We start from the raw sequence: 25,371 nt of genomic DNA on the forward strand, positions 1-25,371 counted from the left end.
AAATCAGGAACCAAAGACTTTCCTGGAGCTGTCTCGTATATCGTGGAGACTGGGAAGAGTGCAGCATCCGATCCAGACTTCTGGAGAACGTGGGGTCCATACAAAAGCCCATGGACGATCGCCGGTGCTGATACTGCCGATTTCTGACCCGGAACCGCTCCGATAGGTGAGCAAAGGACTTAGTGGGACTGTGGTATGGCGCGACTTTACCTGCTCGAGACTACCAACAACACCATCTCCGAGTCGTTCTGGGTGGGAGTCAGCATACCAGTTGATGCAGTTGATAGAAGAATGGTTCTATTTGTGTAGTGTTGGTCGAAGCAAGAAAGAAGCTTGATTGATGGAAAGCAGTAAGAAAGAATTCTACACGTACTTCCCAATAGAGTTAGGGGCCAACAGTAACCAACAAGGCGAATTCTACTGTGCACAAAGTCTTCGTCAATTCTTGTTATTCAAGGTAAGCATAGCACCACGGAACCATGCCCTGAGTGACGTTGTGATCGGCGCCCTTCAGCTGCTACACCTATGCTTGTAAATATCATCAGCCAGCGTCAATCTCCTGCACAAGATTGTTGTGAACAGTGTGGGCAACTCGCCCCGCCTAAACATTGATTTCGGACGATTTCCTATCGGCGACTGGCATTTCCTTCTGCCTCCTGCGAAGGTGGCAACAACATGGATCCAGATCTTGACCACATCAAGCTTTATCGTCGCTGTGGCATATACTTGAACGATGTCACATTTGCCTTTTGCTCAGGACGATCAAATATCAGCCCATGACAGAATCGGTTTGACGACCTGGAACCACTTAGTGTCTGGATGCACATCGTTGAGCTGCGCTTACCAGTCCTCTTTTGAGGTCTCGCAACGCGTCCTCGATTGAAGTTGCTGGATAGATCTTTCCGAGTTTGTCCACTGGAAACTTCCCTTCCTTGAAGAGCTCTATCAGCCGAGGCAAGAACTGTTCGCAGTTAGTTTCATACAATGTATGGCAGAATGTCCAGCCATGGCCTTACCGTCAAAGGATCGCTTCTTCCCTCGATGACGCCTGTGATGGTTTTGCATGCGAGCATGGTTTCCAGTGGATCGATCTGAATGGGCGCCTCCGGTCGCGGAAGACCAACCAAGGCAAAAGTTCCTGCATGGTTCAGTGCTTTGATGCCCATTTCAATCAACGAAGACACGCCAGTAGTGTCAATGATCTGGTCAACTCCAATTGCTTGTAGAGCAGTAACGAGATTTTGCTGTTTGCTGGTGTTGATAGTGTGCCTCGCCCCAAAGCTGATTGCGTTGTCGAGTTTGCTCTCCACCAGGTCGACTGCGATCAATGTTTCTACTCCCACTGCTTTAGCCGCCAGCAATGCCGCTATCCCGACTGCACCGACTCCGAAAACGGCCAACCGCGTCCATTTCTCTGGCTTGAGGACGTTAATCACTGTACCTGCTCCCGTATTATATCCACAGCCGAGAGGGGCTAGTAATGCCAAAGACTCCTCTGGAAGGTCGCACGGAATGACACATTCTTCTGGAACGATGGACAGGTTACTGAACGAAGACTGTCCGAAGAACTGCCCGCGAGCAGGGCGCCCATCTATTAATCTGGCTGGGGCAGTTCCATCTGAGAGCCTTGTCCCGGCGAAATTGCTAGGTGTCATTTCAGGGCAATTGCCCAACTTTCCAGCCTGACAGTGAACACACTTTCGACAAGTGTGGAAGCTGAGCAGAACGTTCTGGCCTTCTTTGAGATTTTTGTTTTGGACCGCACTGCCCACCCGACGGATTATTCCTGCACCTTCATGACCCAGGATGGCAGGATACTCTCCAACAGCCATGGCACCATTTCTGACAGCAAGATCCTTTTATTCAGTCTCAGTTTGCCGGGTTTCGAGCCCAGAATGAAATGGAGACAAACTCACTGTATGACAGACCCCAGAATACTTTATCTCGATAAGTAATTCATCACTTCGCACTTCGTCCAAGACAATGTCCACTAATTTGAATGGTGCGTTCACCTCTTCAACAACCAATGCTTTCGTTGGTATGTTGGTTGATGGAAGTTCACCCGCCATTTCGTCAAATCGATTGATACTTCGCAACCATGTACGAGTTCTTGCAAAACGCGGTCCTCTAGTGACTCGACACTTATACGTGCTCATCGGAAGAGATCACGACGGCTGGATTCCGGGGCAGAGTTCCCCCCGTCACTCCCCGCTGATACTTGCGGTAAAGCCCAAAAAGGGGCTGGATCTCTTGTACCGCACCAAGAGGCCACGCCATGTCTATGACTGGGCTCCTAGGATCGATGTCGGCATACTACTCGATTATATGAATACTAATAGATTGACGGCCAAACATATACAATTTTACGCTTCGGGATTAGCTGTCCGAATAAGCTAGCCAAATTGGCTCTTTTATGTTTTTTAGGATAAACCCACACGCGGCACTGAGTGCCTTACATGCCCAAGGACGTAGCAAAGACATGTTCTGGCTATTGCAGTTTAGCATATTCCTTAGCCAATCGTGGGAAAAGCTTGAGGGAGTTGTTCCTGAAAATGTCCTCCATTTCTTGGTCATTAAATAAGCCAGAAGCTCGCGGTGCATCCGCTCCTGCCAGATAACAACTGGTGGAGTCACCACGCCTCGTGTAAGGGAAATCAGTGGCATAAAGGAGACGCTCATGAGGAACACCCAACTCCTTCAAAAGCGGATACTGATATGAGCTCGAGATACTAGTGTCGAAGTATATGTTCTTGGTAGACAAGATTTCTCGCAGACGCAGTCCGTTATTGTTTTTGGCGATGATTTCGTCAATGTGTTGAGCACCAATGCGGTCAGCCAGGAAGGGGAATGCGCCACCGTTGTGAGAGAAAAGAAACTTCACATTGGGATGGCGAAGGAGCAGTCCAGAACTGATGACCGTCGTGATGGCACGGCAAGTGTCGAATGGGAATTCTTGAACGACTGTCGCGGTGTTGTTAGCCTAGAGACAAGCGGCATCGAACAGAACCAAAGTCACATACAGGGGCCAAATGGTATGCCCGGTGGCATGACGGTGTCTGCAGGATGAACAAAAACAACTGATCCTTGTCGAGCAAGTTCTGCCCATACAGGTTCAAATGCTGGATCTCCAAGGTATTTCTCGCCTGTCAAATCTATCAGTACAATCGAATTGAAGGGAGTTTTACGGCGGAAAACATACCCATTGCTGTCGTCACACCCCAGCCGTCAGGGGGCAGAGGCAGAATCGACGTTTTCTTGATGAAGGCGAGAGTTTCCTCGATATGAGGCAATGGTAGAATGGCAAAACAGCCTGCAATCGGGTCTTGTCAGCTTCGACCATCCCATTAACGTGGTTTTGGACGTACCGAATCTTAGCGGGTTATAGGAGACGTATTCCAGCTGTGCTTTGAGGGAGTCTTCACACAGCTGTAGAAATTGGTCTTTCGTAAATCTGTTGTGCCATTCATTCTTTATGGATGGAGTCTACACGAAGGGAGGTCAGCAGCGGTGTCCGCCTCTGGTATTCGCAAATTGACTTACAACAACAGCGGTCTGCACACCAACCTCATCCATATACTGGATATGCTCTTCAGGCTTCACAGGGAAGTCGGTAAAGGCAATCCCAAACTTGTTATCCTGGAACTCCGATCGCAATTCAGCGACAGTGGCTGGGAAGCAATGATGGTGCACATCGATGCGACCAGCACCCTTGAAGGTGGTGGATTGCTTAGCTGAAGACATTGTGTTGGATAGGGGCGAAACAACAATCGGGAACGACACAGTAAGTTTTGGTTAGGTGTCCTTATCGAGAACATCTCAGCCATTGCTAAGGCGTATTTATGTTCCATACTTTCGATCTCTGGAGACTCGCCCATCAGCATTGAAGTGAATTCAGAGGCAGGGAATGATCCCGCCATTGCCCCACAACTTGCGGGATTGTCCCGGGATACTTCAAACATCAACATCTCTTCCCCGGCACATGTAAATTCTCCCCGGCCAAGCCCCCGTATTAGGGAACGGGAATACTGTGTGTGACGAAGCGGAGGCAATCTCATAATGTAGAATAAAAAGGGTGCGCAAGAAACCGTGCTTCCCTACTATAGTCGATATCGTCTTCGCTGACAGCAACTGAGTCTCTTTTGCGCTTTGGACCAGGCATTCAGCGCCATGTCGAGACCAGTATACCGACCATGTCCGGACGGGACCAAGATGTGGGTCTGTAATGTCCTCGAAAGACTCGTTAAGCATCTCAACTGACAATTCACATCAGTTGCTCAATCTCGGAACCATTGAGATCGATGCCAACTACGTTCTTGCTGGACACCCCAATGGTAGAATGCGATTCATATCCCCTGTCATTCATCTTATAACTCACATAAAAATGGCTCATTCAGCTGACCACAGCCACAGCGGGAAGCGCGAGCAATCCAAACCCGAAGCACGAGCGGATTGACCTCGTTCTAATTGCTGTTCTCATCGAACATCCTAAGGCAGGGCTGATTCTGTTCGAGACCGGCTGCCACGATGACATGAAAGAACAATGGGGCCCCGTGAGTACTGCCCTCCTTGATCTCTTGTCTCCCGCCATTCCCAGTGCTCACGTAAGGCCCACTTGACAGATGTACGATGTGTCTCCCCGCAAGAACTACACTTCGCACAATACGCTCCCCGAACAAATTGCCGCCACGGGACACGATATCAAGGACGTTACGGCAGTCTTGATGGGCCATCTTCGTTAGAATTCACGTCTTCCAGCGAGTCTGCGTCACACTGACAGTGACCATATTACAGATGCGGACCATTCGGGGGGATTGATGCATTTCATCGACACCGATGTCCCCATCTATGTGCATGATGAGGAACTCCACACTGCGCTGTGGTCACTTTTCACAAAGGTAGGTACCCGGAATGGTCTAGACGAGAACATCTAGATTCCAAGTGCGCTGACACCATCCCGCAAAGGCCGATCGAGGTCCATACCAAGCGTCGTACTTGACACCACGACTCAACTGGCAAACCTTTGACGGCAAGGTGACGGAGATTTTCCAAGGGCTCTCGTTGCATCATTGCCCAGGGTCAGTTCAACCTCTCAATCCTGTGTCTTTGTCTCTTGGGTTAACATTATTTTCAGTCACACGGCAGGACTATGCTGCTTGCAAGTTGACCTCAAAGACGCAGGTACCTTCATTTTCACAGGCGACCAGTTCCATGTCAAGGAGAATTATACCCTTCGGCAACCACAGGGCAAGTAATAGAGTCGTGTATCACAAAGCTTCTGGACATTTATTGACTGATCATACTTTACATGTAGGATTTCTGGGAAGAGATAGAACGACGTGGCTACAGTCATTGACCTATATCGAGAGGCTGGAAAGACTACTGGACGCTAAGATCGTCTATGGGCATGATTCTGAATGCTTTTATGAGATGAAACAATTGCCACAGTTCTATACGTGAGAAAGAAATGAACATGTCTTAGAGACCAGAGAGTAGGTGGATGGTTCTTGGACTGGGAAAGTCTCCTGTCAAGTTACAAGATATAGTCATAACTATTATCGATCTAAACCTCCTCTCTTTTTTGATCCATTCGTGATGAAGGTTCCGACATGGTGGCCATCGTGCTCCGTCTCTTGCAGGAGTTTCGCTTCTAACTCAACCGGAGCTGTGATGGGCTTCTCGTCGGGCGTCTGCATGCCTTGATTCTCGACGAACAACATGCTGAGACAACACACAAACATGGATGGTCGATTCTACGACGTCGCTATCGAGTAGTTCTTTGTCATGAATAAATAGGTCTAGAGGCCAATATGCAGATGCGATCTCAACGTGCTCCAATCAATAAGAAGGCTACTCCATACCTGGTGACCCATGACCGGTGAGGCGAGGTGAGCAAGGGCGGCATCACCCTGTTTCCTGATCGGGGTTGAAGGTGTGAGCTTGGCACAAAGCGGGCAGATGAGTTATTATATTATGACTGACCAAAGCAAAGGAGCCTAATTGCGTAGAATTCGTCAATAAATTATTGTCAGACTGTCATAGTTTTCTAAATAGGACTGCCGCCTACCTGCGCCTGCGCTCAACTTTGACCACCGCATACTCGTATGTGCATCTTTGCATCTTCCCTTACATCATATAACTTCACAATCTGCATTCGCCCCTCGATCAATCGACTGCCTGCCTCCCGGACCAAGTGTTCCTGCTGTCTCTGCCGACGAAGTCACTCCCGACTTGGCCGTACCTGCCGTACACCTCCTCTGCTCGTCGAGACACCGCCTCACATCTTCAGCCGACGCCCAGCGTGCGCATTTGCTCAGCGCACACAGCTCCCGCCACGACGGACATCCCTCTCGTAAATCCGAAAGCAGTCTGTTGCCCAAGTGCCCCTTTCCCGGGCGTTTTCTCCTGTTGATTGGTTCCCGTCGTTTTGGTTTTGCTCATGCTTCGAGATCCATCAACTCACACCTGATCGCAGTTGCATTCGCGGCAACTGACTTGTCCTCGTACTTTCCTCAAGAATACATCCGTCGCTCGAGATGTTTTCGGTTTTGTCTCTATCATATCAAGCTTGGGTAGCACATTCTGATATCAGCCGCACGCTGATATTAATGTGCTAAAGATTTATTTTCTTCTGTCTGTTTTCGTTTCTTTTCATACGAATGGCTTGTATGGCCATCCGGCATGGATTTTACCACTTCGTCGCATCACAGAGATGCAAAACTTCCTGGGAAAAGGACATGGACTCCAGGAACCCCTGATCGATCTGCGGGCAGTCCGTTATCTAAACCATTGTCAGGTGAACATGCATCGATCATCCAGACAAGTGATGATACTCTGCCCAGGAAGAAAACCAAGCTCTCCTCTCCGCTGCCGGTGTCTTCTCCACCACGGCCGGGAGGCGAGTTGTCCCGCACTAGGCGGAAGGTGGAGGATTTACCGGACAAAATCTTGCGGCATATTTTCATGTTTCTTCATCCTGTCACCCTGGGGCGATTGATTCGTGTCAATCGCCGTTTCCATTCGTTGCTTGACCCCAGCGTCCCCTTGCAGGAAGACCTGGCTCCAACGAGCCAAATTGCATTGCAAAGTCAGGATAAAATTTGGGCTGCGTCCAGAAGACGGTTTCTGCCAGGCTTCCCAAAGCCCTTGGAGAAGTTGACAGAGTTGGACATGTGGCGACTCATTCGAGGCCGGTCATGCCAATTCTGTCATGCTGCATCCTCAAAAGAGCGATCGGAGACTTCAACATCTCCTTGGAGCGCCGGTCCCGGACCAGTGGATGTACGTACGATCTGGCCATTCCGCATAAGAAGTTGTGGCAGATGCTTAGAGAAACGAATTGTCAAGGTGAGCTGGTGGTAAATGTTGATACTGGGCACCACTGACCCCGTTAGGAAACGGAAGTACTGATCACAGGCTCCTCCGTCCTCCTACCTGCCTTGGCCTATGCTATATTGACTTCCTCATTGGACTATGTTCCCTCAACACTGCTCGAGCGAACAGCGCCGCCTTCTCATGTTCAGCTTACCAAGTACTATCTAAAAGCTCATCTCGAAGAAATGCAAGCCGAGCGTGGTAACGTCCAGGCACTCGGGACTGCTGCCTTGGAAGAGTGGTACAAGGGGCTGGAAAGCTTGGGGAGAGATAAACTTTTGGATGCTGCAAAATTAGAGCAATGGGAACTTCAAGGCGGTCCCTCGAAGATCGCCGTACCCGTAGCGGATAGTGCTTTCGATACTATCCAATCGACCGAAACACCTGTGGCTCGGGATCGTCCGTTTCCTGCACGCGCCCAACCAATGCAGGTAAACCAACCGACAACTTTGCCACCATCTATATCGGGGGGCTTGTCTCCCAGTTCAGGCTCTATGGAGATCGACACAAGTAGTAAGCGCTTTTCCTTGATTCGAGGAGAGATGGCGATTTCTGAATCGCTCCCCAAGTAGAAATCTCTGACTAATTACACGTTCGCAGGGCCGCACACTGCTACATCTTTCCGAAATCTTTCAAAGCAAAAGACCGAGAAGAGTAAGGATGAGGCAGAGCAGGTCAAGCTCACACGCCGGGAAGCAATCGAACAGCGGTGCCTGGCCATGAAACCACCTATAATGCCAGCAACTCTGGCCTTCATGGAAGCTTTCAAGGCTTCGATTAAAATCGCCATGCCGCTCAACGAGAATGCTTGGGAAATATTAAAGCCACGTCTCCTCGCGCAACGTGCCGCTGCAGAACGTGAGGAACGACGTCAAAATGCTGCCTCCATGAAGCCCGACGAACTTGAATTGTTTGAGCAGGAGCAACATGTAGCACAAGAAAACGAAGCGAATATGTGGTCTGAACTGAAAATTCCTTCCCGAGACAGAATTCAACAATACGCTCGCGATTTTATTCGCCAAACCTGGTCGGACGGTCGGGGTGTCACCAAAGCGACAGCTAGCAAGTTTGCAGCCGAGGTACTTTGTCATGTACGCCAGCGCTTTGGTGAAGACCTTGCAGGCGAAGACAGAATGCTTGCGCTGAAAGGAACAGCATTTCCACAAGATTCCGAGTCCCTGCTGTCTCGAAGGTTAAAGTTGAAGGACATGAAGTGGACGTTCGATGAGCTGGTCAAACCACATACTGAACGTTTCGGTAAAGACCTGTTCCTGTGCCGCGTGTGCGATAACACGCAGAAGTTGTTCCCGTTTGAAGCAGTCATTCAACATTATGCTGCTAAGCACACTCACGAGCTAAGTCACGGCAATGCTGTTGTTTACTGGGATGCCGACTGGCCGGTTGATCCGCCTTTTGATCCCTCTCCAAACATCCCGTGGGTACAGGACCAGAATCGCAACCTTCAACAGCAGGCACAACATCAAGGGCAGTCACCTGCCTGGCAACCTCCGAATAGCATGCGAAGTAGACCGCAACAAAAGGTCGCGGTCCAAAATCCCGCGGTCGATGTCACTAACCTGATTGTTGAATACTGGCGCAGGACTGATGGCATTTGGGACCTTTCCAATCCAGTCCGACTTTACGTTATCATCCACCACGTTAGCTCGAGGTTCAAGCGGATGTTCAACTTCGAACTTGGACTCCCGCTGTTTCGAGATGTTTCATTTAATCGATCCGAGCTGTTCTTTTTGCGCAATTTGTCCGGACTCCGTTGCGCGATCTGTGCCGAGAACTTGCGATCTATACCGAGCCGACAGGGTGAAGGCAGTGGAATTGAGCATGACGTTCCAAACTTACTGAGCCATTTTCAATCTGCTCACTACGACCTAGATGCGTCGAGTAGCAACCTCAGTTTGCATGGAGTGTCCCAAAGACCAGGCAACGGCGTGCAGGGTTTGGTTTGGACGAGGGATATGATCCTACTTCCGAGCAGTGCGGCGATAATGGCTCTGCGGCACTCACGAGGCATTGATGATGACAAACTTCAGGTCATTGCTGAAGCCTTTCCTAATTACTTTTCGGAAGCGTCACCATATGTCAGTATGGGACAGCATACTGCTCCGCTAATCGACGCAGCCCCATTGCCTGTTCCACATTTTGCGGGACCACTGCCGCCTCGAACACGCAATATCAGTGCTTATGACAGGGGCGCTCAGCCACACATGGCGCGCTCAGAAGAGTCCTTCAACGCCCCAGAAGACGAATACGATCTTCATAGACGTGGGCATCTGGCGCTCCACAGACACCCTATGGAGGGTCGGGCTGTTGTTCCTCCCCTACCACTCGATCTGCTTGAGCACAGAGCCGCGACTTCAGCTGTCGAAAGATACCCGTCTCGTCAGGAATACCCTTCCAGAGTATTCGAATCTAGCCCTGCTTGGGAGACGCGCAATCGACAAGGACCCCTTTCCCGAGACTCCATGGTCTACTCGTATGAAGACGAATCATCCAAATGGGGGTCATATCGGGAGCCCTTGACCGCTTATAGTGAAACCACCATCTCCGAAGCTCGACCTAATAGCAAAGCTGGAAGTCGACATTCGTTCCAGTTGTCAGCGCCCTCGCAGCACTCCGCACCACAAGATTCTTTGGGTGACGATCGTGGGTCGACTGCAGCAGAGGAATTCCTCGCAAATTTTGACCCGATGGCAGCTCAAGGTACCGCTGAAATTGGAGGGCTCAGCGGCGCCTCGTTTGCGACGCGCAACGGATCGCGACCTCCGGAAACGCTTGGCTCTAGACCGAGCACAGGGCTTTCTAGGAATCAAATCTCCCATCGTCCATTGCTTGATGCAACTGGTGGAAGTGACGGATCATCACAGCGAATGAAGACACCCGCGCTAGCAATGGTCGAGAGTGGCAGAACGGCGTTGGACGATTATGACCGAGCCCAGCCTGGTAGCTATGAAATGGCGCCTCATCTGCGGTCTGCATTCTATCTCCCTACGGGCCGGACCGGACATGGTGACTATCTTGATGACTTTCCCGCGGTGCAACATCGAACCCACCAGGACGATGGTCTCAGGGAGGTGATCGAGCGAGGACCAGCACCTGCTGAACCCCTAATAGGAGCTCGTTACCACCCTGAGAATAGATACGCGCGTCGACTCAGACGGTATGAGCCATCTGTGGAAGTGTCTGGACAAGGATATCGTTATCCCGCAGAAGAAGCTCCCACACGGTACGTTGAGGTCCGAGACGACAGACGCCCATATTACATCGAGCACCAACGATACATTGATGAAAGGTTGCCGGCCGATGAAGTTGTGCGCCTCGGTGCCCGAGATGCCGGCGCCGGTGATGGCGGTTACCGTATGCGCTATCATTATGAGGGACATGCGTTTCCTTCAGCCACTGAGCGCTATCGCGTGATTGAGCCTATGGACGAGCCCGGTCGAGACCATGCTGCGGAGGATGATGGCCGTGGAGTCATGTACGAGGCCCAATACCAGAGACGTCGCCATGAAGCACCTTGATTCCGTCAAGAGCTTTGCAAACGGTGCTTCCAGGCTCTTTCATCATGGTCAGAGGAGCAAGTCGTTGAAAGTACAAAGGCGCGGCGAATGGGTTTGTCATGGTTTGTGGCCATGGGGGAATCCGCACCCTCGAAACACAGGCTCGAATGCCGAAGCTGGAAAAGTTTCCTTGTGATTGATTTAACATGATACCCCCTTCTGTACTCGTTATCGGTTCTATATGGTGTAGCGTCTTTTCACCGCCCTAGAGTGCTCCTTTGAATAATACTACTTTTCGCCATATATTGTTGACGGGAAGTTGAGCATGTGTTTTTGGCCGACAGCTGGGCGTTGCTCTCAAACAAGCCCCCCAAATCTTTCTGCGCCCTTGTGCAATGAAGCAGATGTGTTTTCGGGGGGATTCACACCCTCGCTTCTATGACGCCAAAAAGTGCAATGGTGTGTAGGCTTAAACCGGTTGGGGAAAATGATATGGCCCATGTTTGCACGTGGGCACAACGCATGAACAGCACGCACTGCGCGGTTTTTAGGCTCGGTGTAATATGCGAAGGTGCCCAATGTGAGGCGCACGATGCATAATTCCACACCGTTTCTTCTTTCTGTATTCTTCCGTATCACAGTAGCTACGCTAGGCAAAACAAAAACGGTCCCCACATCACTCCCCGGCCTTTGCGCGATTGTCGAAGTGACGACAAGGATTCGGGTATTCCGAACATCGATCATACCATACATCATCACTTTGGGCGGAAATTTTTTGACATTTGGACTGTGTGACGGAGAGAAAGACATGGGGGGTGGGCGGTGGCCAGGATAGTGAAAAGGCGGGATGTTCTGGGCGACAACACCACAGGTGGCCGGGGGGTGAATAGCCAACCCACCATTCATGCCTACAAGCGAAAAAGTAGGGGCTTTCGGACTCGGACTCGAAATCGCGCTTATGCAAGACACAGGTGGGAGGGTTTCGAAGCAAACTCATTTCACGTCGACTCGGTAATATTGAAGAGAGAGTCCTTCGGGTGATGGACAGCCATTGGCAATACCACACGAACTTGTCTCGCTTGTGACGTTTCCCCCGGCGTTTCAGTTGATTCGGTGAAGGTGAATGCGTCATTGCTGCTTCATGTGACAAATGGCTGTAATGGAGTACTTGTTGCTGGTTGGTGACTGTGTCACTACCTGACATGGCGGAAATTTGAGGGAGTACCACCGTCGTTGTTGTGGTGTATTTTCAACCCCCTTGATGGGTTTTATGTGCGTAAGACAGGGACATTGGAACTTTGGTTTCTGGATCGTAGTACAAGGAGGAGGAGGATAGCAAAATAGGCGCCTCATTTCTTTGCATTTCCGGACACTTCGGTGCCAAAGGGAATGGCGGTGGCTTCACCGCGAGGTTTTATTTAGGACCGCTTTTGCCCCTTCCCTCTCGTCTGTTTAGGGTACGGGGAGTACGGAGAGTATGGAGTATATCCAGGATGTTAGGAGTCGTGAGAATACGGAATTGCAGGCTGGCCTTTTTGAGCCTCCTCTACGGAGTATCACTATTACCATCGAAGAAAAAGGAGGTCGACGTGATCAAAGATTCCCAAGGAAGGGCGGTCACTCAACGTTCGAGAGTACAGGGTATCCAGTATTTTGTTCTTCCCGATTACCTTACCAAGCAAGGATGATCTAGCCAGCCATCTTGAAGTCGGACTTGGGAAGATGGGTTCAACGCGAACGCACACCGCTGTGGTTGACGATGTATGGCTCGATTAGGTATTTTGAAAGCGAAAGTGAACTCCCGTACGTACGGAGTACCAGGGGTATGGGTTCGGGTGAGGCTGATGGCTTGCATATGAAGCGTGCCATGACATGGGATATGAAGAGAGGCAGTCAATCAGATTGTATCCCTACTGGAGTATCTAGTGAGTGCAAGGGTATTGCGTCTCAAGGTGATTGACAATACGGACACTCCGTACTCTGTACGTGATGCGGTGAGTAAATAGTGTGATGATTGATGCATCTTGAAAGTGTCCAATCCCCATTATGAAGTTGTGTACGTACGAGCAACCGTATGTACCTTATTTTTATTTCTTTACGAGTTCATCCTCAAGTGGTCAACGCACAGACTGAGAATGTTGATGCTACGAACATGTACTCCGTATAGTAGGGTAGACGGAGTAACACCTACTCGTATTCGTATTCGCACTTGTGCATTCGCTGTGGCTGTTCTAACCCTAAAAGCGACTTCGCCCGGGGGTCTCTCTCCCCCAGCCTCCCCTACTACAGTACAATTACAGTACAATCACAGTACAGTATCGGTACTCGGGACTGCTCCGTACTCGTACATATCACTACAAATTCTTTGCTCAATATAGGTACCGAATACGGAGTAGTATTGTATTATTGTATTAGACGTAACCAATACATAGTATCCAGTATTGTCCATAAGTGCCGACAAGAAGTAATTCTCCTCCTCCTCCCCCCTCGGACCAACCATTTTTGTCGCTCTTCTCCTACTCTGTACTCCGTACCTCTCTCCCACCACCCACGAACCACACCACCTACTGGTACCGTCCATTCAACTCTCTATCCTGTCCATTCACATCGTCTGGTGTTTGTTGGCATTTTATCCAGTAAAAGCCTCTAGTACCGAGCCTTTACGGAAACATCCTCCCTCGTAAGTGGTCGGCTTCCTGATTTGATGCGGTGGTCCTCACTACCGACTAAACTGACTGGCAACAGACGCCGACTAAAACTTCCGCCTATCCAATCGCTCGTCCTGCGGCAGGCAGAGCATCCATTTCATTCGTCTCGCTGCTTTCCCACCTCCGCCTTACTACCTAGGTATCGGCACAAAGGTGCATCAATCATGTATGTTGACACTCTCTCACACACGCACAAACACGACCTACCACCACCCTAGATCTCGATACGAGTTCGGGCCCATCTGGTCAATAGACAATAAGCATTTCTTCTGGCTGACTAGACTTGCAGCAGACCGTCCCGCCCCTCCCCAGTCGCGACATCTGCGTCTGCATCTGCATCTGCATCCGCCTCCTGCAGCTGTCCGTCCCGATCCTCGTCGCAAACGCGTCCCAAAACCTGCGCTGTACACATCCACCCGCGCCGAGTCTCTGGCTGTCGCTTCCTCTGCCACAGACAATTCGTCATTCGTGCCTCGTGGTAGACCGCCTCGATTCGCACTCGCCCCGTTCTTCTCTCACCCTGCAACCCCCGTCCACCCACTCGCCCTAGAGGGAGTCCGCTGGGGGAAGGAAGCCTGCCGACCGGAAATCATTTTGGGCACAAACAGCGCAAGAGAAGGCGATCGTCTGACCAACAGGTCTCCCCCCAAGTGACGCAGGCCAGCATTAGGCACTCTGCGTCAGTGTGTGACGTGGTCAAGGTTAGCCAAACATTCTCTCGCCTTGCCATCCGGCCGCTGCGGCTATCCTGAAACTACATCATGTCGACCTCCCCACCCAAGGAGCCCGATGTCGAACAGAGCGCACAGTCTGGCGAAGAGCAGGATCATATGGATCGCGAACAAGAAGGACAAGCTGGCACCGGTCTGGGTGATTTCGAGGTCAAGGAGCAAGACCGATGGCTACCCATTGCAAATGGTTGGTGCTAATTCTCTTTTTTTCCTCTTGTCAAAATTCCCTTTGGTCGTGTCTTGTGTTCCTCCCGCCCCGTGCGACGAAACCTCTGCTATGGCCGCAGCCATTTGATTTGTTCGACCCTTGCGTCACAGTCATGCGTCTCTGCGTGCCGCCAGGAACGCTGCTTGACCCCTCTGTGCGAATCCGAGTGTGCGACGCTGCACCTTCTCTTTAGCCAGGCTCACCTCATTCGTTCGTGCTCCTCCTCTTCTCGAACCATGATTTGCATCGCAGCTCTGCCTGGCGCTGACTGGTGCGGTACCTGGACCACTCGGAGTACTCTGGCCATACTGCTGTTCAGCGAGACTACAACTCTCTGACCATGTCGGCGGACCTGGATCCCAGACGTCCACCGTCGTCCCGCCATCATGGCGCGCGCTCACTGCCCTCATTGTCTGTTTCTGCTTCAGCCATGTCCGATGCTAACATCAGAAACTTTGCGCCAGTTGCCCGAATCATGAAACAAGCCCTCCCCGACAACGCCAAAATCGCCAAAGAGGCCAAAGAGTGCATGCAGGAATGCGTCAGCGAATTCATCAGCTTCATCACCAGCGAAGGTACGTCGGAGCAACCAAAAACCTCCTTCCAGAAGGGCGTCGGGCATTTTGACTAACGTTGCACAGCATCCGAAAAATGTCAACAGGAGAAGCGCAAGACGGTCAATGGAGAGGATATCCTATTTGCCATGACCTCGCTGGGGTTCGAAAACTACGCAGAGGCTCTCAAGATCTACCTGTCCAAGTATCGCGAAGTAAGTTTGGTGTCCCTCCCCGCTCCTCCCTCCTTCTCCTTTGTCACTTCGACGGGGTATTCAGTCTGAACATTCGAACTGATTGGGATGAGACCCAATCCACAAGGGGCGAGAATCAGGCCAGACCTACCAGCAGCGGCTACGGCGGTCCCGTCGGCGGGGGCAGTGGCGGCGGCGGCAGTGTCCAGGGCTCTGCCTCCGCCTCCGGCGCTGCAGGCTTCACCGGGCAAGCCGAGAATGCCAGCGAACTATTGAATCCGACCCACGGCTTGAACTCGAACGAGAACGAAGCAACCAACGCGTACGGCTACCCCAGCGCCGTGTCCACCGGCCACAATGGCATCTCCAACGACAACTTTTAGTGCAAGTCCAGTCCGTCCAGTCCAGGAGACACAAAAAAAAGTCTACAAGACTAAAAAGAAAGTGAAGGTGGTTACGGGTCAGCAAGTGATCAGGGTGTACCATCTGACTGTTGCCTCGGGCACGGTCTTTGGGGAATGCCAGGTCAGGTAGAGCGATGGACAAGCTGGGAGAAAAGACGAGAGTGAATAGACAGGAGGTCGAGGTCTCTTTTGTTTCTGTGCCTGCTGATTGTACATGAGAGGAAGAAAGTGAATGAAACCATACAGGGATAGCAAGGAATGGATGAATGGATTTGGAAGGTATAAAAGGGGGCTGTCTGACTATGGCAAGATTTCACTACGCACTTGGGCATGGGGTTGGACGAAACCATCATTTGATACTGGAAGAGTTATCAAACTGAGATCGAGGACGAGTATGAAATATTTGGTTGAGATTAGTAGCTGGAATATGAGGAGTTGTTTTTACTATGATCTGACACGGTATGGTAGCTGATACAAATACCTGCGCTGACGTTGCATGTGTCTCAGTCTGTTCGGAAGCCGTAGGGGCCGGTAAAGCCGGAGTAGGAGATACTTTGCCCTACATACGTTTCATTGTTGATGGATATGTTGTCGCAGGGGACAGATACGTGCACACGCCCTTACGATGGCAGATTATGACGCATCGGGACTGGCTCGGTGGCGGCACGTGCATTGGAGTCATGTGATTGGTGGATGTGGACACGGCGCAGCCGATGATAAGCAGATAGCCGACGTCAAGCGCAGTTTTCCTTTATCGACGCCCTTGATCGCGTTCCATTTACATAATTTCCAGGTGATATGATGTGTGTCTTTTTTTCAGTCACAGGATCATTTTACTGATCGCTCTTTCGTTCAGGGACATTGCAGGGGTGTTCAGCATTGAAAACATCCAGATTTGCCGCTTTCTCTTAATTGTCCAGCAGGTTGACCTCTCTTTGAGCATTGCAGAGCATACTAATCCTAATACGAGGACTTTTGGTCTACACTTTGCACCCTATTGGAACATCTTACTTGCTTCCAGACGAGCCTCACAACATGGCACCTCACGCCGAGGTCACCGCCGCCACGGACACCTCATCCTTTGTGATAAACGACTCAAAATCCAAAACAGCAGCTCATCCCATATTCACCATCGACCATGTGCTGCCACATCGACAGGCATCAAAGCCGCCACCAGCAACAGTGGCTGCATTCTCAAGTGCAGACATGTTCAAAAGCAAAGGATGCTTCAGCAAACCCACCGCCAAGAGTTTCACCCATCGACTGACCGAGGAGAGTAAATCGAGGAAGCCTTCGAGTCTGAAGGGTGCGATGAAATACTACAAGCCCGGCACCATCAGTCTTTGCGGTGGACTTCCGTCGAGCGACTACTTTCCATTCGAAGAGCTCTCCGCCAAGGTTCCTATTCCCACCGAGTTCACAGAGGCCGAGACAGCAGTGTCGGGCAAGACTTATTCTTCTGGCAAGTATGACGCCACGCGAGACGGAAAGTCTTCGTTAGACCTGTCCATCGCCCTCAACTACGGCCAATCTATGGGGCCGGGAGCACTCATGCGATACCTCACCGAACACACCGAGATCGTACACAACCCACCGTACTCAGATTGGGACATTTGCATGACTTCTGGGAGCACTTCAGCCCTGGACATTGCGTTGCGCATGTTTACTGAGCGAGGACACTACGTCATCACCGAGGAATACACCTTCAGCAGTGCCATCGAGACTGTTGCACCACTGGGCGCGAAGATGTTGGGCATCAAGATGGACGCGGATGGAATGTTGCCTGATGAACTTGACAATGCCCTGTCGAATTGGGACGAGAAGGCCCGGCGAGCACCAAAGCCCTTCCTCGTGTATACCGTGCCGACGGGCCAAAATCCGACGGCCAGCACACAATCTCTACAGCGGAGGAGGGACATCTACAGAGTCGCCGAGAAACACGATCTGTTCATCCTCGAAGACGAGCCATACTATTTCCTGCAGATGGAACCGTTCGTGTCGGGACAAACACACACCGTCTCATCGCCTTTCAAGCCAGCTCCCATCAAAGAGTTTCTGAGCCATCTTGTTCCGTCGTACTTGTCGATCGACACGTCAGGACGTGTGCTGAGAATGGACTCGTTCTCCAAAATCATTGCGCCAGGCAGTCGAGCAGGATGGGTGACTGGTGCGCCTCAGGTGATTGAGCGGTTCATGCGACACAACGAGGTCAGTGCCCAGACCCCGTCCGGGTTCACGTTGATCGCGCTGTACAACTTGCTCGAGGAGAACTGGGGACACAAGGGATTTCTAGACTGGTTGATGTTCATTCGCGCCGAGTACACGAGGAGAAGGGACATCATTGTCAATGCGTGCGAGGAGCATTTGCCCACAGAGGTGTGTTCCTGGGTCGCACCCAAGGCAGGCATGTTTCACTGGATCGGCGTGGACCTGACTCGTCATCCGCTGTACAAGGCAAAGGGCGGAAAGATTGATTATGCCACGCTCTTGGAGATCGAGGACAGCGTATTTACGACTTGTGCCGACCAGGGAGTGCTGATTGCCAAGGGAAGTTGGTTCAGGGCGCAACGGGGTACCGATCATGAGTTGTTCTTCCGTATGACGTTCGCGGCGGCTCCGGCAGAAAAGATGCGAGAAGCGGTCGAGAAGGTTGGCGTCGCCATCAGGAAAGAATTCGAAATGGACGGCGAGACGAATGGACATGCGAGATGAGGCAATACGTGATGAAATGAGCGGGTGGCATACTGTACGGAGTATTGTTCAGGGTACATAATAAGGAAGGCACTGTCGTGCAGTACATACAGTAAAAGGGAAATTTGGCCAAGTACTGTACATCAATAAGTGTTCAGGGCTCTAACAAAGCAAACAAATTCATTGATAGACTCACGGGGACGGTCTCACTCCTATTGTTTTTTCCCTTAGCTCCAATCCGTGCCAATTATACACGTATCACAAGTTATGCATGCCCGACTTGTCTTGAGAAGTAAGCAAAACCTCGGTAAATCCAGTCCAAAGTTGTTTCTGCCGTGGCGAAGTCGAACTGTCCCAGCCCTTTTTTTCTCCACAACGAGGCACGAAAATTCTCATAGGGTTGCACTGTGGGTGGTCCAGAGTCCAACGGGCCATGACACGATTCATCATCAAAGAAACCACGAGGTTTGGTGGGTGCCAGAGATAGACGAGGGTCTCGGTCCATGGCGATTTCCAACTCTCCACCAACCTCTGAACGATAGGTAGATTTACCTACACACACAGTAACTGTACTTGTCGTAAGTACAGCAGAGACAATCATCGTCAGGTGTCCTCGCCCCCAAGAGTCTTGGCAGCCGGGGTCTGGCGGAATCCTCCCTCTGAATGCCCAGATTGACCTCGTCAATATTTCGCCAAAAGAAAGATCTACCATGGGCTGGGATCTGATGAATATGTACAGTAGTACATCGCCGCTCGCCGAAAGCACCAAAGGCGATTCCAACCAACAATTATGTCTATAGCTATCAGAGGGCCAAGTGTCAAAAAGCCTCGCCAAGGGCCGCTGGACGCCATTAGGACAAGCGGAATCCGCCTGTTGTCTTGGCTCACGACCCTTTTGTGTCGAGATGGACCATTGAGAGGCTCTGTTCGGGTGCAACTGTGCAATCAACGACGGATGGAGCAGAGATGCTTCCCTTATCAGCACGTTCTTAGCCCGTTTCTCATGGGGAGATCTTGCAAGGTTGGTATCTATCGAGTAGAAAGGCAAGTAATGCGTTTGTATATATACACATATATATCAACATCGATGTGAACCCCCTCCCCAAGTACGAATGACCTTTTTGGGTAATCGATTCTCGTCATCTTCCCTTGATTCCGCACCAGAAAGAGGTGCAACTTGCGTGCAAACATGGGCGTCAACGAATGGATACACAACGCCAACATGGCGGTCGCCCGGTCGTTCGTCGGCAAGCGCTTTCGACTCGACGGGTCAGGGCATCGTCGGGAACGAAAGGGGACCTATTTCTTCACCGAGATTCGAGCCGGGTTGGCCACCTTTTTCGCGATGGCCTACATCATCAGCGTCAACTCGAGCATTGTCTCTCAGTCCGGCGGGACTTGCGTTTGTCCGCCCGACAGTCCCGACCTGTGTGATAGCGACCCGGAGTACATGATTTGTGTGGCTGGAGTCCAACGAGATTTGGTCACCGCCACGGCTGCGATCTCCGCCTTGACCACGTTCTGCATGGGTCTCTTTGCAAACATGCCCATTGCCCTGGCCCCGGGGATGGGGTTGAATGCCTATGTAAGTCTTGCACGAAACAAACACCACCTGTGTGGAACGTCGACCGTCTGACAGGTTTTCCTCCCCACAGTTCGCGTACACCGTTGTCGGTTACCACGGATCAGGTCTCGTCCCGTACCAGGTGGCGGTCACGGCCGTGTTCGTCGAAGGTTTCGTCTTTGTCGGCTTGACGGTCCTCGGTCTTCGTCAATGGCTCGCTCGAGCGATCCCCGCGTCCATCAAACTCGCCACGGGTGTCGGCATCGGGTTGTACCTGACCCTGATCGGATTGACCTACAGCGCCGGCATCGGTGCCGTCGTGGGCGCCCAATCGACCCCTCTCGAACTGGCCGGTTGCAAGCCCGAATTCCGGGACGACATGGGCCTGTGCCCTTCGTCGGAGAAGATGCGCAACCCGACCATGTGGATCGGCATCTTTTGCGGCGGCATCCTGACGGTCATGCTGATGATGTTCCGCGTCAAGGGTGCCATCATCTTTGGGATCTTGTTGGTCAGCATCATCTCCTGGCCCAGGGGTACCCCGGTCACGTATTTCCCGTACACGGAACTGGGTGATAGCATGTTTGATTTTTTCAAAAAGGTCGTCACCTTCCATCCCATCGAAAAAATCTTGACGGTACAAGAGTGGAATATTTCAGGGTACGGAGGACAATTCGGCCTGGCTTTCATCACGTTCCTCTATGTCGACATCCTGGATTGTACCGGTACCTTGTACTCCATGGCTCGTTTCGCCGGTGCCATTGACGAAAAGACTCAAGATTTCGAAGGGTCAGCCGTGGCGTATTTGGTCGACGCTTTCGGTATTTCTATCGGTGCACTTCTTGGAACGCCACCTGTGACTGCATAGTGAGTTTTGATTATCATCTCTTCCCGATGAGTTTTCATACTAATAAACATTACTACCGCAGTATCGAAAGTGGTGCAGGTATCTCCGAAGGTGGTGGTACAGGTCTCACAGCCATCACTACGGGCTTATGTTTCTTCATTTCCATCTTTTTCGCCCCAATCTTTGCATCCATTCCTCCCTATGCTACTGGATGTGTTCTCATAATTGTTGGATCTCTGATGTGAGTTTTTTGCCTTCACCACTCCTTTTTGAAATTGCCAATCTTCTTGGCCCAGTACTGATTTTTTTGTGTCGTACAGGGCCAAAGCAGCCAAAGACATCAACTGGCGATACATTGGTGACGCCGTTCCGGCATTTCTGACCATCGCCATCATGCCATTCACCTACAGTATCGCGTACGGCTTGATCGCGGGCATCATAAGTTACATCGTTCTCAACACGTTTGTTTGGATCATCGAAAAGATTTCCGGCGGTCGCATCAGACCCGCGGACAAGGAGTACAAAGACCCTTGGACCTACAAGATCGAAGGAGGCATCTTGCCACCTTGGCTCACCCGTGCGGCCAAGGGTAAAAAGGATTTCTGGAGACCATATGAGGACGTCGAACACAACACGAGTGACGGGCACTTGGGAAGTGGTGTTGGTGGTGGTGGCGCTCCTGGCATGACTCTGGAAGGAAAGGATGGTGCGGCTACTGAAGTCATGGCTGGATCTGGTGCGGCAGCCGAGAGGGGTGGGTTTGGCAAGACTGGTGATGTGAGAGGTAGTAGTACTAGTGGGAGTGAAGAGGGTGAAAAGGTCAAGGTTTAAACAGTTGGGCCTTGTTGGGACTTGACCTGGATTTGACATCACAGCGTTCGATCAATAAGCAGCTATTTACTCTTGACCACCTGTACGTACACATGTACAAATGTAATAACTCGTCTTGATATCTGAAACCGTCACAAGTTCCTTTGACGAGTCCTAGGCAAGCCGCATTTTACCCATATCCTCATCCTCATCCTCATCCTCATTCATCCATCAATTCGACAGGACGTGGTAGGTGTCTTGGGATTCGATAATACCCAGGACCAACTCTGTCCCATGCCGTCGCAGTACCTTTTTGGTCTCTCAATAGATGTACCTGAAATTCAAATTCTCCCTATCGGTAAGGTCGACAAAGGCGGTGGCGTCCAAATCTCTGCCTTCCAATCCACCTTCTTGTTCCGATTGGATCTTGTCTCTTCTTGCATTTTCCATCTTCATCAAAATCCAAAATGTAATGACGACAACGACTTCAAGTAGATGACTAGATTGGGCATGAAGAACAATTGATTAGCCTGTCGGTTTTTGGAAGACATGGATACAGATATTGGAGTATAGAGATGTTGGGCAGTGATACCAGAGGCACGAGGACAACAAAACTCACCTGACAATCATACTCCATATACCCAAAGGGTAAGCGGGGGATTGATTCGTCTTGTAAAAGAATGGCCCCGCGATGTTACCTGTACAGTAGCCCAAAAACAAGACGGCATTGGTGACGACCTTTTTGGTGTGTCCCGCGGTGTTGGCGATCTGAAGAGACAAGATCATGACAAAGGCGGCGTTGTAGGGACCGGTGAGTAGGTAACAAAAGTATCTACCGACGTGGTGTTCTTCCGCCACGAACCTCAACCCGAAAGCTCCCGCTATGTTGGGGCAGAGGAACAACAAGATGAACAAACATCTTTTGTTGTCGGCGAATCGATCGTTCAAAAAGACACAAGTCAGGATCGATAGAATGATGAAAACTCCATACGGGATTTGCATCAAGGTCGTGACGAGAGTGGAGAAACCGAAGCCTATACACGTACCAAAAATAAAGAGAGAGAAGGTCAGGACAGAGTAGTGGTTTGATGTTCGTGATCTGAACAAGTGTAGGAACGAAGGCAATGGAGGTGATGTCGGCGATGGGGATCATAACATACCTTTGATGATCAATGTTCCGAAATTCGATATACCTCCATTGGGGATATTTCCAACCAATGCCAAAAAGAAGAGTAAATACGTTTTGATATCCTTGAAAGCTTCAATGACTTGATATCCCTGTTCACGACAAGTGAGTATACGAGTGTCAGACATCTCGAAATGAAAATGACAAGGAACAAATGTCTCGACGGGGAGTGACAGTGTCAAGTAGGTGGTGGGAGTGTGACGGACCTTCAAGTGTTTATTTTCGATACCAGTTTGATTACTTTTGAGTCGTTCAACCGCAATCCTCTTTTCTCGCTGGTTCAAGAATTTCGCAGTCACTGGGGAATCCGGCATGAAGATACCAATGACGATACCCCAGATACAACAAAGCGCGCCGATGATGATGAATTCGTAACGCCACGACGCCAGGGCACCTTTGATGTGACCTATGGCGTAACCCAAGAGGCCACCCAGTGCGATACCGGCTCCGTTGGCAGTGTACCACAGACCTATTCTGAGGGCTGTCCCATGCAAAAATCATGTTAGTCGTCCAAGACATGAAGAGAAGAGATGGGGGACAGGAGGGGCGGGAGAGAAAACTTACGTTGTTCTTTTCGTGTGTACCACTAGATATTAGACAATACGGTTAGCGATCGGAAAGAAAGAAGCCGAGGAGTCAGGTGTGATATATGTTTACCATTTGTGTGATCAACATGAATGATGGATCCGAACATGCTTCAGCAGCACCAGCCAGGGCTCGCAGAACGCTCAAGGTAGCGAAACTGTTGCATGCAGCTTGGAGCATCAAGAAGAAACCCCACATGAAGATACTGTGTGATCACATGGAAATTAGTCTTCATTTCGATGCTTACCTCTCGGGCAAGAGGAAGATCTCTGAGGAGGGAAACAAAACTTACTTGAAACCAACGTATTTTCCTAGTGGAAGTCTTTGCATGAGGAAATTGGTAGGAAATGCCCAAGCGAGAAAACCGAAATAGAACAAACCTAGTGAGGTGTCAGACGTTGCTTTACACGAGCATACCAAGTCAGTGGGTCTTTGGACACATACTGCTGAGCCAATTATATTGTGTCCCATGTAGATTCAAATCCTCCTTGATACCGAAGATGGCGGCGTAAGAGAGGGTGGTCTTGTCAATGTAGAAAAAGGCATAATTGACGGCGATGAGAGGGAGGATGACCAAGTCGACTTTGCGGATAAGTTTCTTCTCTTCAAGTCGATCGATCGGGTCGTGAAGGTCATCCGGGTTGGCGAAGAGTTGTAGGGCGACGTCGCCGTCGTGCTTTTTGGTTTTGGACGAGAATTGGAATTGGTGTTTCGTTGGCGGTAGGCTCGTGTTGTCGACGATCTCGTTTTGGGTCGAGATGCCCTTGTCGTCGGGGGGTGTGGTGGAATCCATTTTGACTGCGTGGGGATGAGGACGTAGTAGTGACAGTAAAGTAAGTAGGTAACGATGACAATCACCGAGGGACCAGTGCCTGATACTGGATGCAGTAATGAGTCGCCTCGTAGATTGAAATCCAAGATGGTGTGGGCATAGACGACAGGCACAGAAACAACATCAGACACCAGGACCAGAACCATGACCAGAACAAGAGCCAGGGCTCGACATAAGTAATTAAATGAGACCACGACAGTCAGTCAAGTCGGCCATGTCGGTGCATTGTCCGAGCGAGAGGAGCCAGCATCAGTGACCTACCTTGTACTGGAGGCTTTATGACGATAGCCAAACCTTTTGTGGCGTTCCAATGCTAAGAAACCGTCGGCCGGTTGTGACATCCTCGTACGGAGTATCCATCAAAGTCTTAGCAAGCTCGAGGAGCTTGGAGAATTCCACCAAATCAAAGTCCCCAAAAGGTCGAGAACCCCGGTTTTGTGGCACGCTGATCATCAAGCCATCAAGTCGAACTGTGCGGGGGGAGGAGAAGGAGACCAAAGACGGAGAAGAGGATGAAGTCGACGGTGAAGTTGAAGATGGGGGTCCAAGGAGTGGGGGCATCGTGGCTCGTATATCAGGAGATAAGTTGGGGGTCCATATGGAGGACTCGTCTCCGTATGAGTACAAAAGAGGACATTGTGATGGTGAGCATAAGGTACCGTACTCCAACTTCACACTCTGTAGCAGCTCGGTGTTGTAAAGCCCCTGATTGAGGTTGAAATGGACAGTCTTCGAGTGATGGGTCCTGAAGTGACTTCGGCTTCTACTCTTTGTATTGAACCACGAAGTCTCTTGACCTCACTGACATTCAACATACCATTGCACACTGCATGTATCATGTGTATTCGACAATGACAATCTCCATGGCCGGTTTTCCAGCCGACAATGTCTCCAATCTGGGGGTTGTGGTGTCTTGGCTGCAGGGGTTGTTGGACCAGGTAATTGTGTGCAGCAAAAGAAAAGCCTAGATCACTGGGCAGTCAAAAGCCGAGTTTGGTATATATACTACCACCGTATTTCACCGGGAGTATCGCATACGCGTCCCCAAGCACGAGTTGACCTGCCATAAGGCACTCTGATTGATCGAGATACAGTACAGTCTACCCCGGTATTGGGGGGAAGGTGGCACGCTTGGTCTCGGGTAATGTTCCGAGACCTCCATGTCGGTAAA

The 25,371-nt window shown here is 50.7% G+C and overlaps 7 protein-coding genes across 8 annotated transcripts; 5 read left to right on the forward strand and 2 right to left on the reverse strand.

Annotated features, from left to right (window-relative positions):
* Positions 1 to 762: 762 nt before the first annotated feature.
* Positions 763 to 2,069, reverse strand: PV06_00325 (uncharacterized protein; the record flags this gene model as incomplete). The annotated part of the gene is made up of 4 exons (XM_016400814.1): positions 763 to 798; positions 845 to 961; positions 1,017 to 1,856; positions 1,917 to 2,069. The coding sequence occupies 4 exons, from the start codon at positions 2,067 to 2,069 to the stop codon at positions 763 to 765; spliced, it is 1,146 nt and encodes a 381-aa protein (XP_016267867.1).
* Positions 2,070 to 2,488: 419 nt separating this feature from the next.
* Positions 2,489 to 3,741, reverse strand: PV06_00326 (uncharacterized protein; the record flags this gene model as incomplete). The annotated part of the gene is made up of 5 exons (XM_016400815.1): positions 2,489 to 2,961; positions 3,021 to 3,143; positions 3,200 to 3,310; positions 3,366 to 3,483; positions 3,541 to 3,741. 5 exons carry the CDS (start codon positions 3,739 to 3,741, stop codon positions 2,489 to 2,491), a joined length of 1,026 nt encoding a protein of 341 aa, XP_016267868.1.
* A 481-nt stretch (positions 3,742 to 4,222) lies between these two features.
* Positions 4,223 to 5,548, forward strand: PV06_00327 (uncharacterized protein; the record flags this gene model as incomplete). Its single annotated transcript, XM_016400816.1, has 7 exons — positions 4,223 to 4,331; positions 4,411 to 4,550; positions 4,620 to 4,734; positions 4,792 to 4,895; positions 4,963 to 5,075; positions 5,132 to 5,244; positions 5,312 to 5,548. 7 exons carry the CDS (start codon positions 4,223 to 4,225, stop codon positions 5,455 to 5,457), a joined length of 840 nt encoding a protein of 279 aa, XP_016267869.1. The 3' UTR covers positions 5,458 to 5,548.
* Positions 5,549 to 6,117: 569 nt separating this feature from the next.
* On the forward strand, positions 6,118 to 11,354 carry PV06_00328 (uncharacterized protein). Its single transcript, XM_016400817.1, has 3 exons — positions 6,118 to 7,344; positions 7,392 to 7,884; positions 7,972 to 11,354. Exons 1-3 carry the CDS (start codon positions 6,679 to 6,681, stop codon positions 10,905 to 10,907), a joined length of 4,095 nt encoding a protein of 1,364 aa, XP_016267870.1. The 5' UTR covers positions 6,118 to 6,678; the 3' UTR covers positions 10,908 to 11,354.
* Positions 11,355 to 13,399: 2,045 nt separating this feature from the next.
* Positions 13,400 to 16,165, forward strand: PV06_00329. 2 transcript variants are annotated; one of them, XM_016400818.1, is made up of 6 exons: positions 13,400 to 13,566; positions 13,632 to 13,760; positions 13,884 to 14,512; positions 14,998 to 15,108; positions 15,175 to 15,302; positions 15,395 to 16,165. In XM_016400818.1, the coding sequence occupies exons 3-6, from the start codon at positions 14,356 to 14,358 to the stop codon at positions 15,662 to 15,664; spliced, it is 666 nt and encodes a 221-aa protein (XP_016267871.1). In that variant the 5' UTR covers positions 13,400 to 13,566; positions 13,632 to 13,760; positions 13,884 to 14,355; the 3' UTR covers positions 15,665 to 16,165. The 2 variants fall into 2 exon arrangements, with proteins under 2 accessions (XP_016267871.1, XP_016267872.1); XM_016400819.1 differs by lacking the exons at positions 13,400 to 13,566; positions 13,632 to 13,760 and having other exon boundaries at positions 13,780 to 14,512.
* A 330-nt stretch (positions 16,166 to 16,495) lies between these two features.
* PV06_00330 (uncharacterized protein) lies at positions 16,496 to 18,587 on the forward strand. Its single transcript, XM_016400820.1, has one exon. It carries the CDS (start codon positions 16,721 to 16,723, stop codon positions 18,395 to 18,397), a length of 1,677 nt encoding a protein of 558 aa, XP_016267873.1. The 5' UTR covers positions 16,496 to 16,720; the 3' UTR covers positions 18,398 to 18,587.
* Positions 18,588 to 19,402: 815 nt separating this feature from the next.
* Positions 19,403 to 21,733, forward strand: PV06_00331 (uncharacterized protein). Its single transcript, XM_016400821.1, has 4 exons — positions 19,403 to 19,961; positions 20,032 to 20,807; positions 20,870 to 21,028; positions 21,108 to 21,733. Exons 1-4 carry the CDS (start codon positions 19,566 to 19,568, stop codon positions 21,616 to 21,618), a joined length of 1,842 nt encoding a protein of 613 aa, XP_016267874.1. The 5' UTR covers positions 19,403 to 19,565; the 3' UTR covers positions 21,619 to 21,733.
* The last annotated feature ends 3,638 nt before the right edge of the window (positions 21,734 to 25,371 follow it).

Source organism: Exophiala oligosperma, assembly GCF_000835515.1.
Source record: "Exophiala oligosperma strain CBS 72588 unplaced genomic scaffold supercont1.1, whole genome shotgun sequence".
Taxonomy (NCBI): domain Eukaryota; kingdom Fungi; phylum Ascomycota; class Eurotiomycetes; order Chaetothyriales; family Herpotrichiellaceae; genus Exophiala; species Exophiala oligosperma.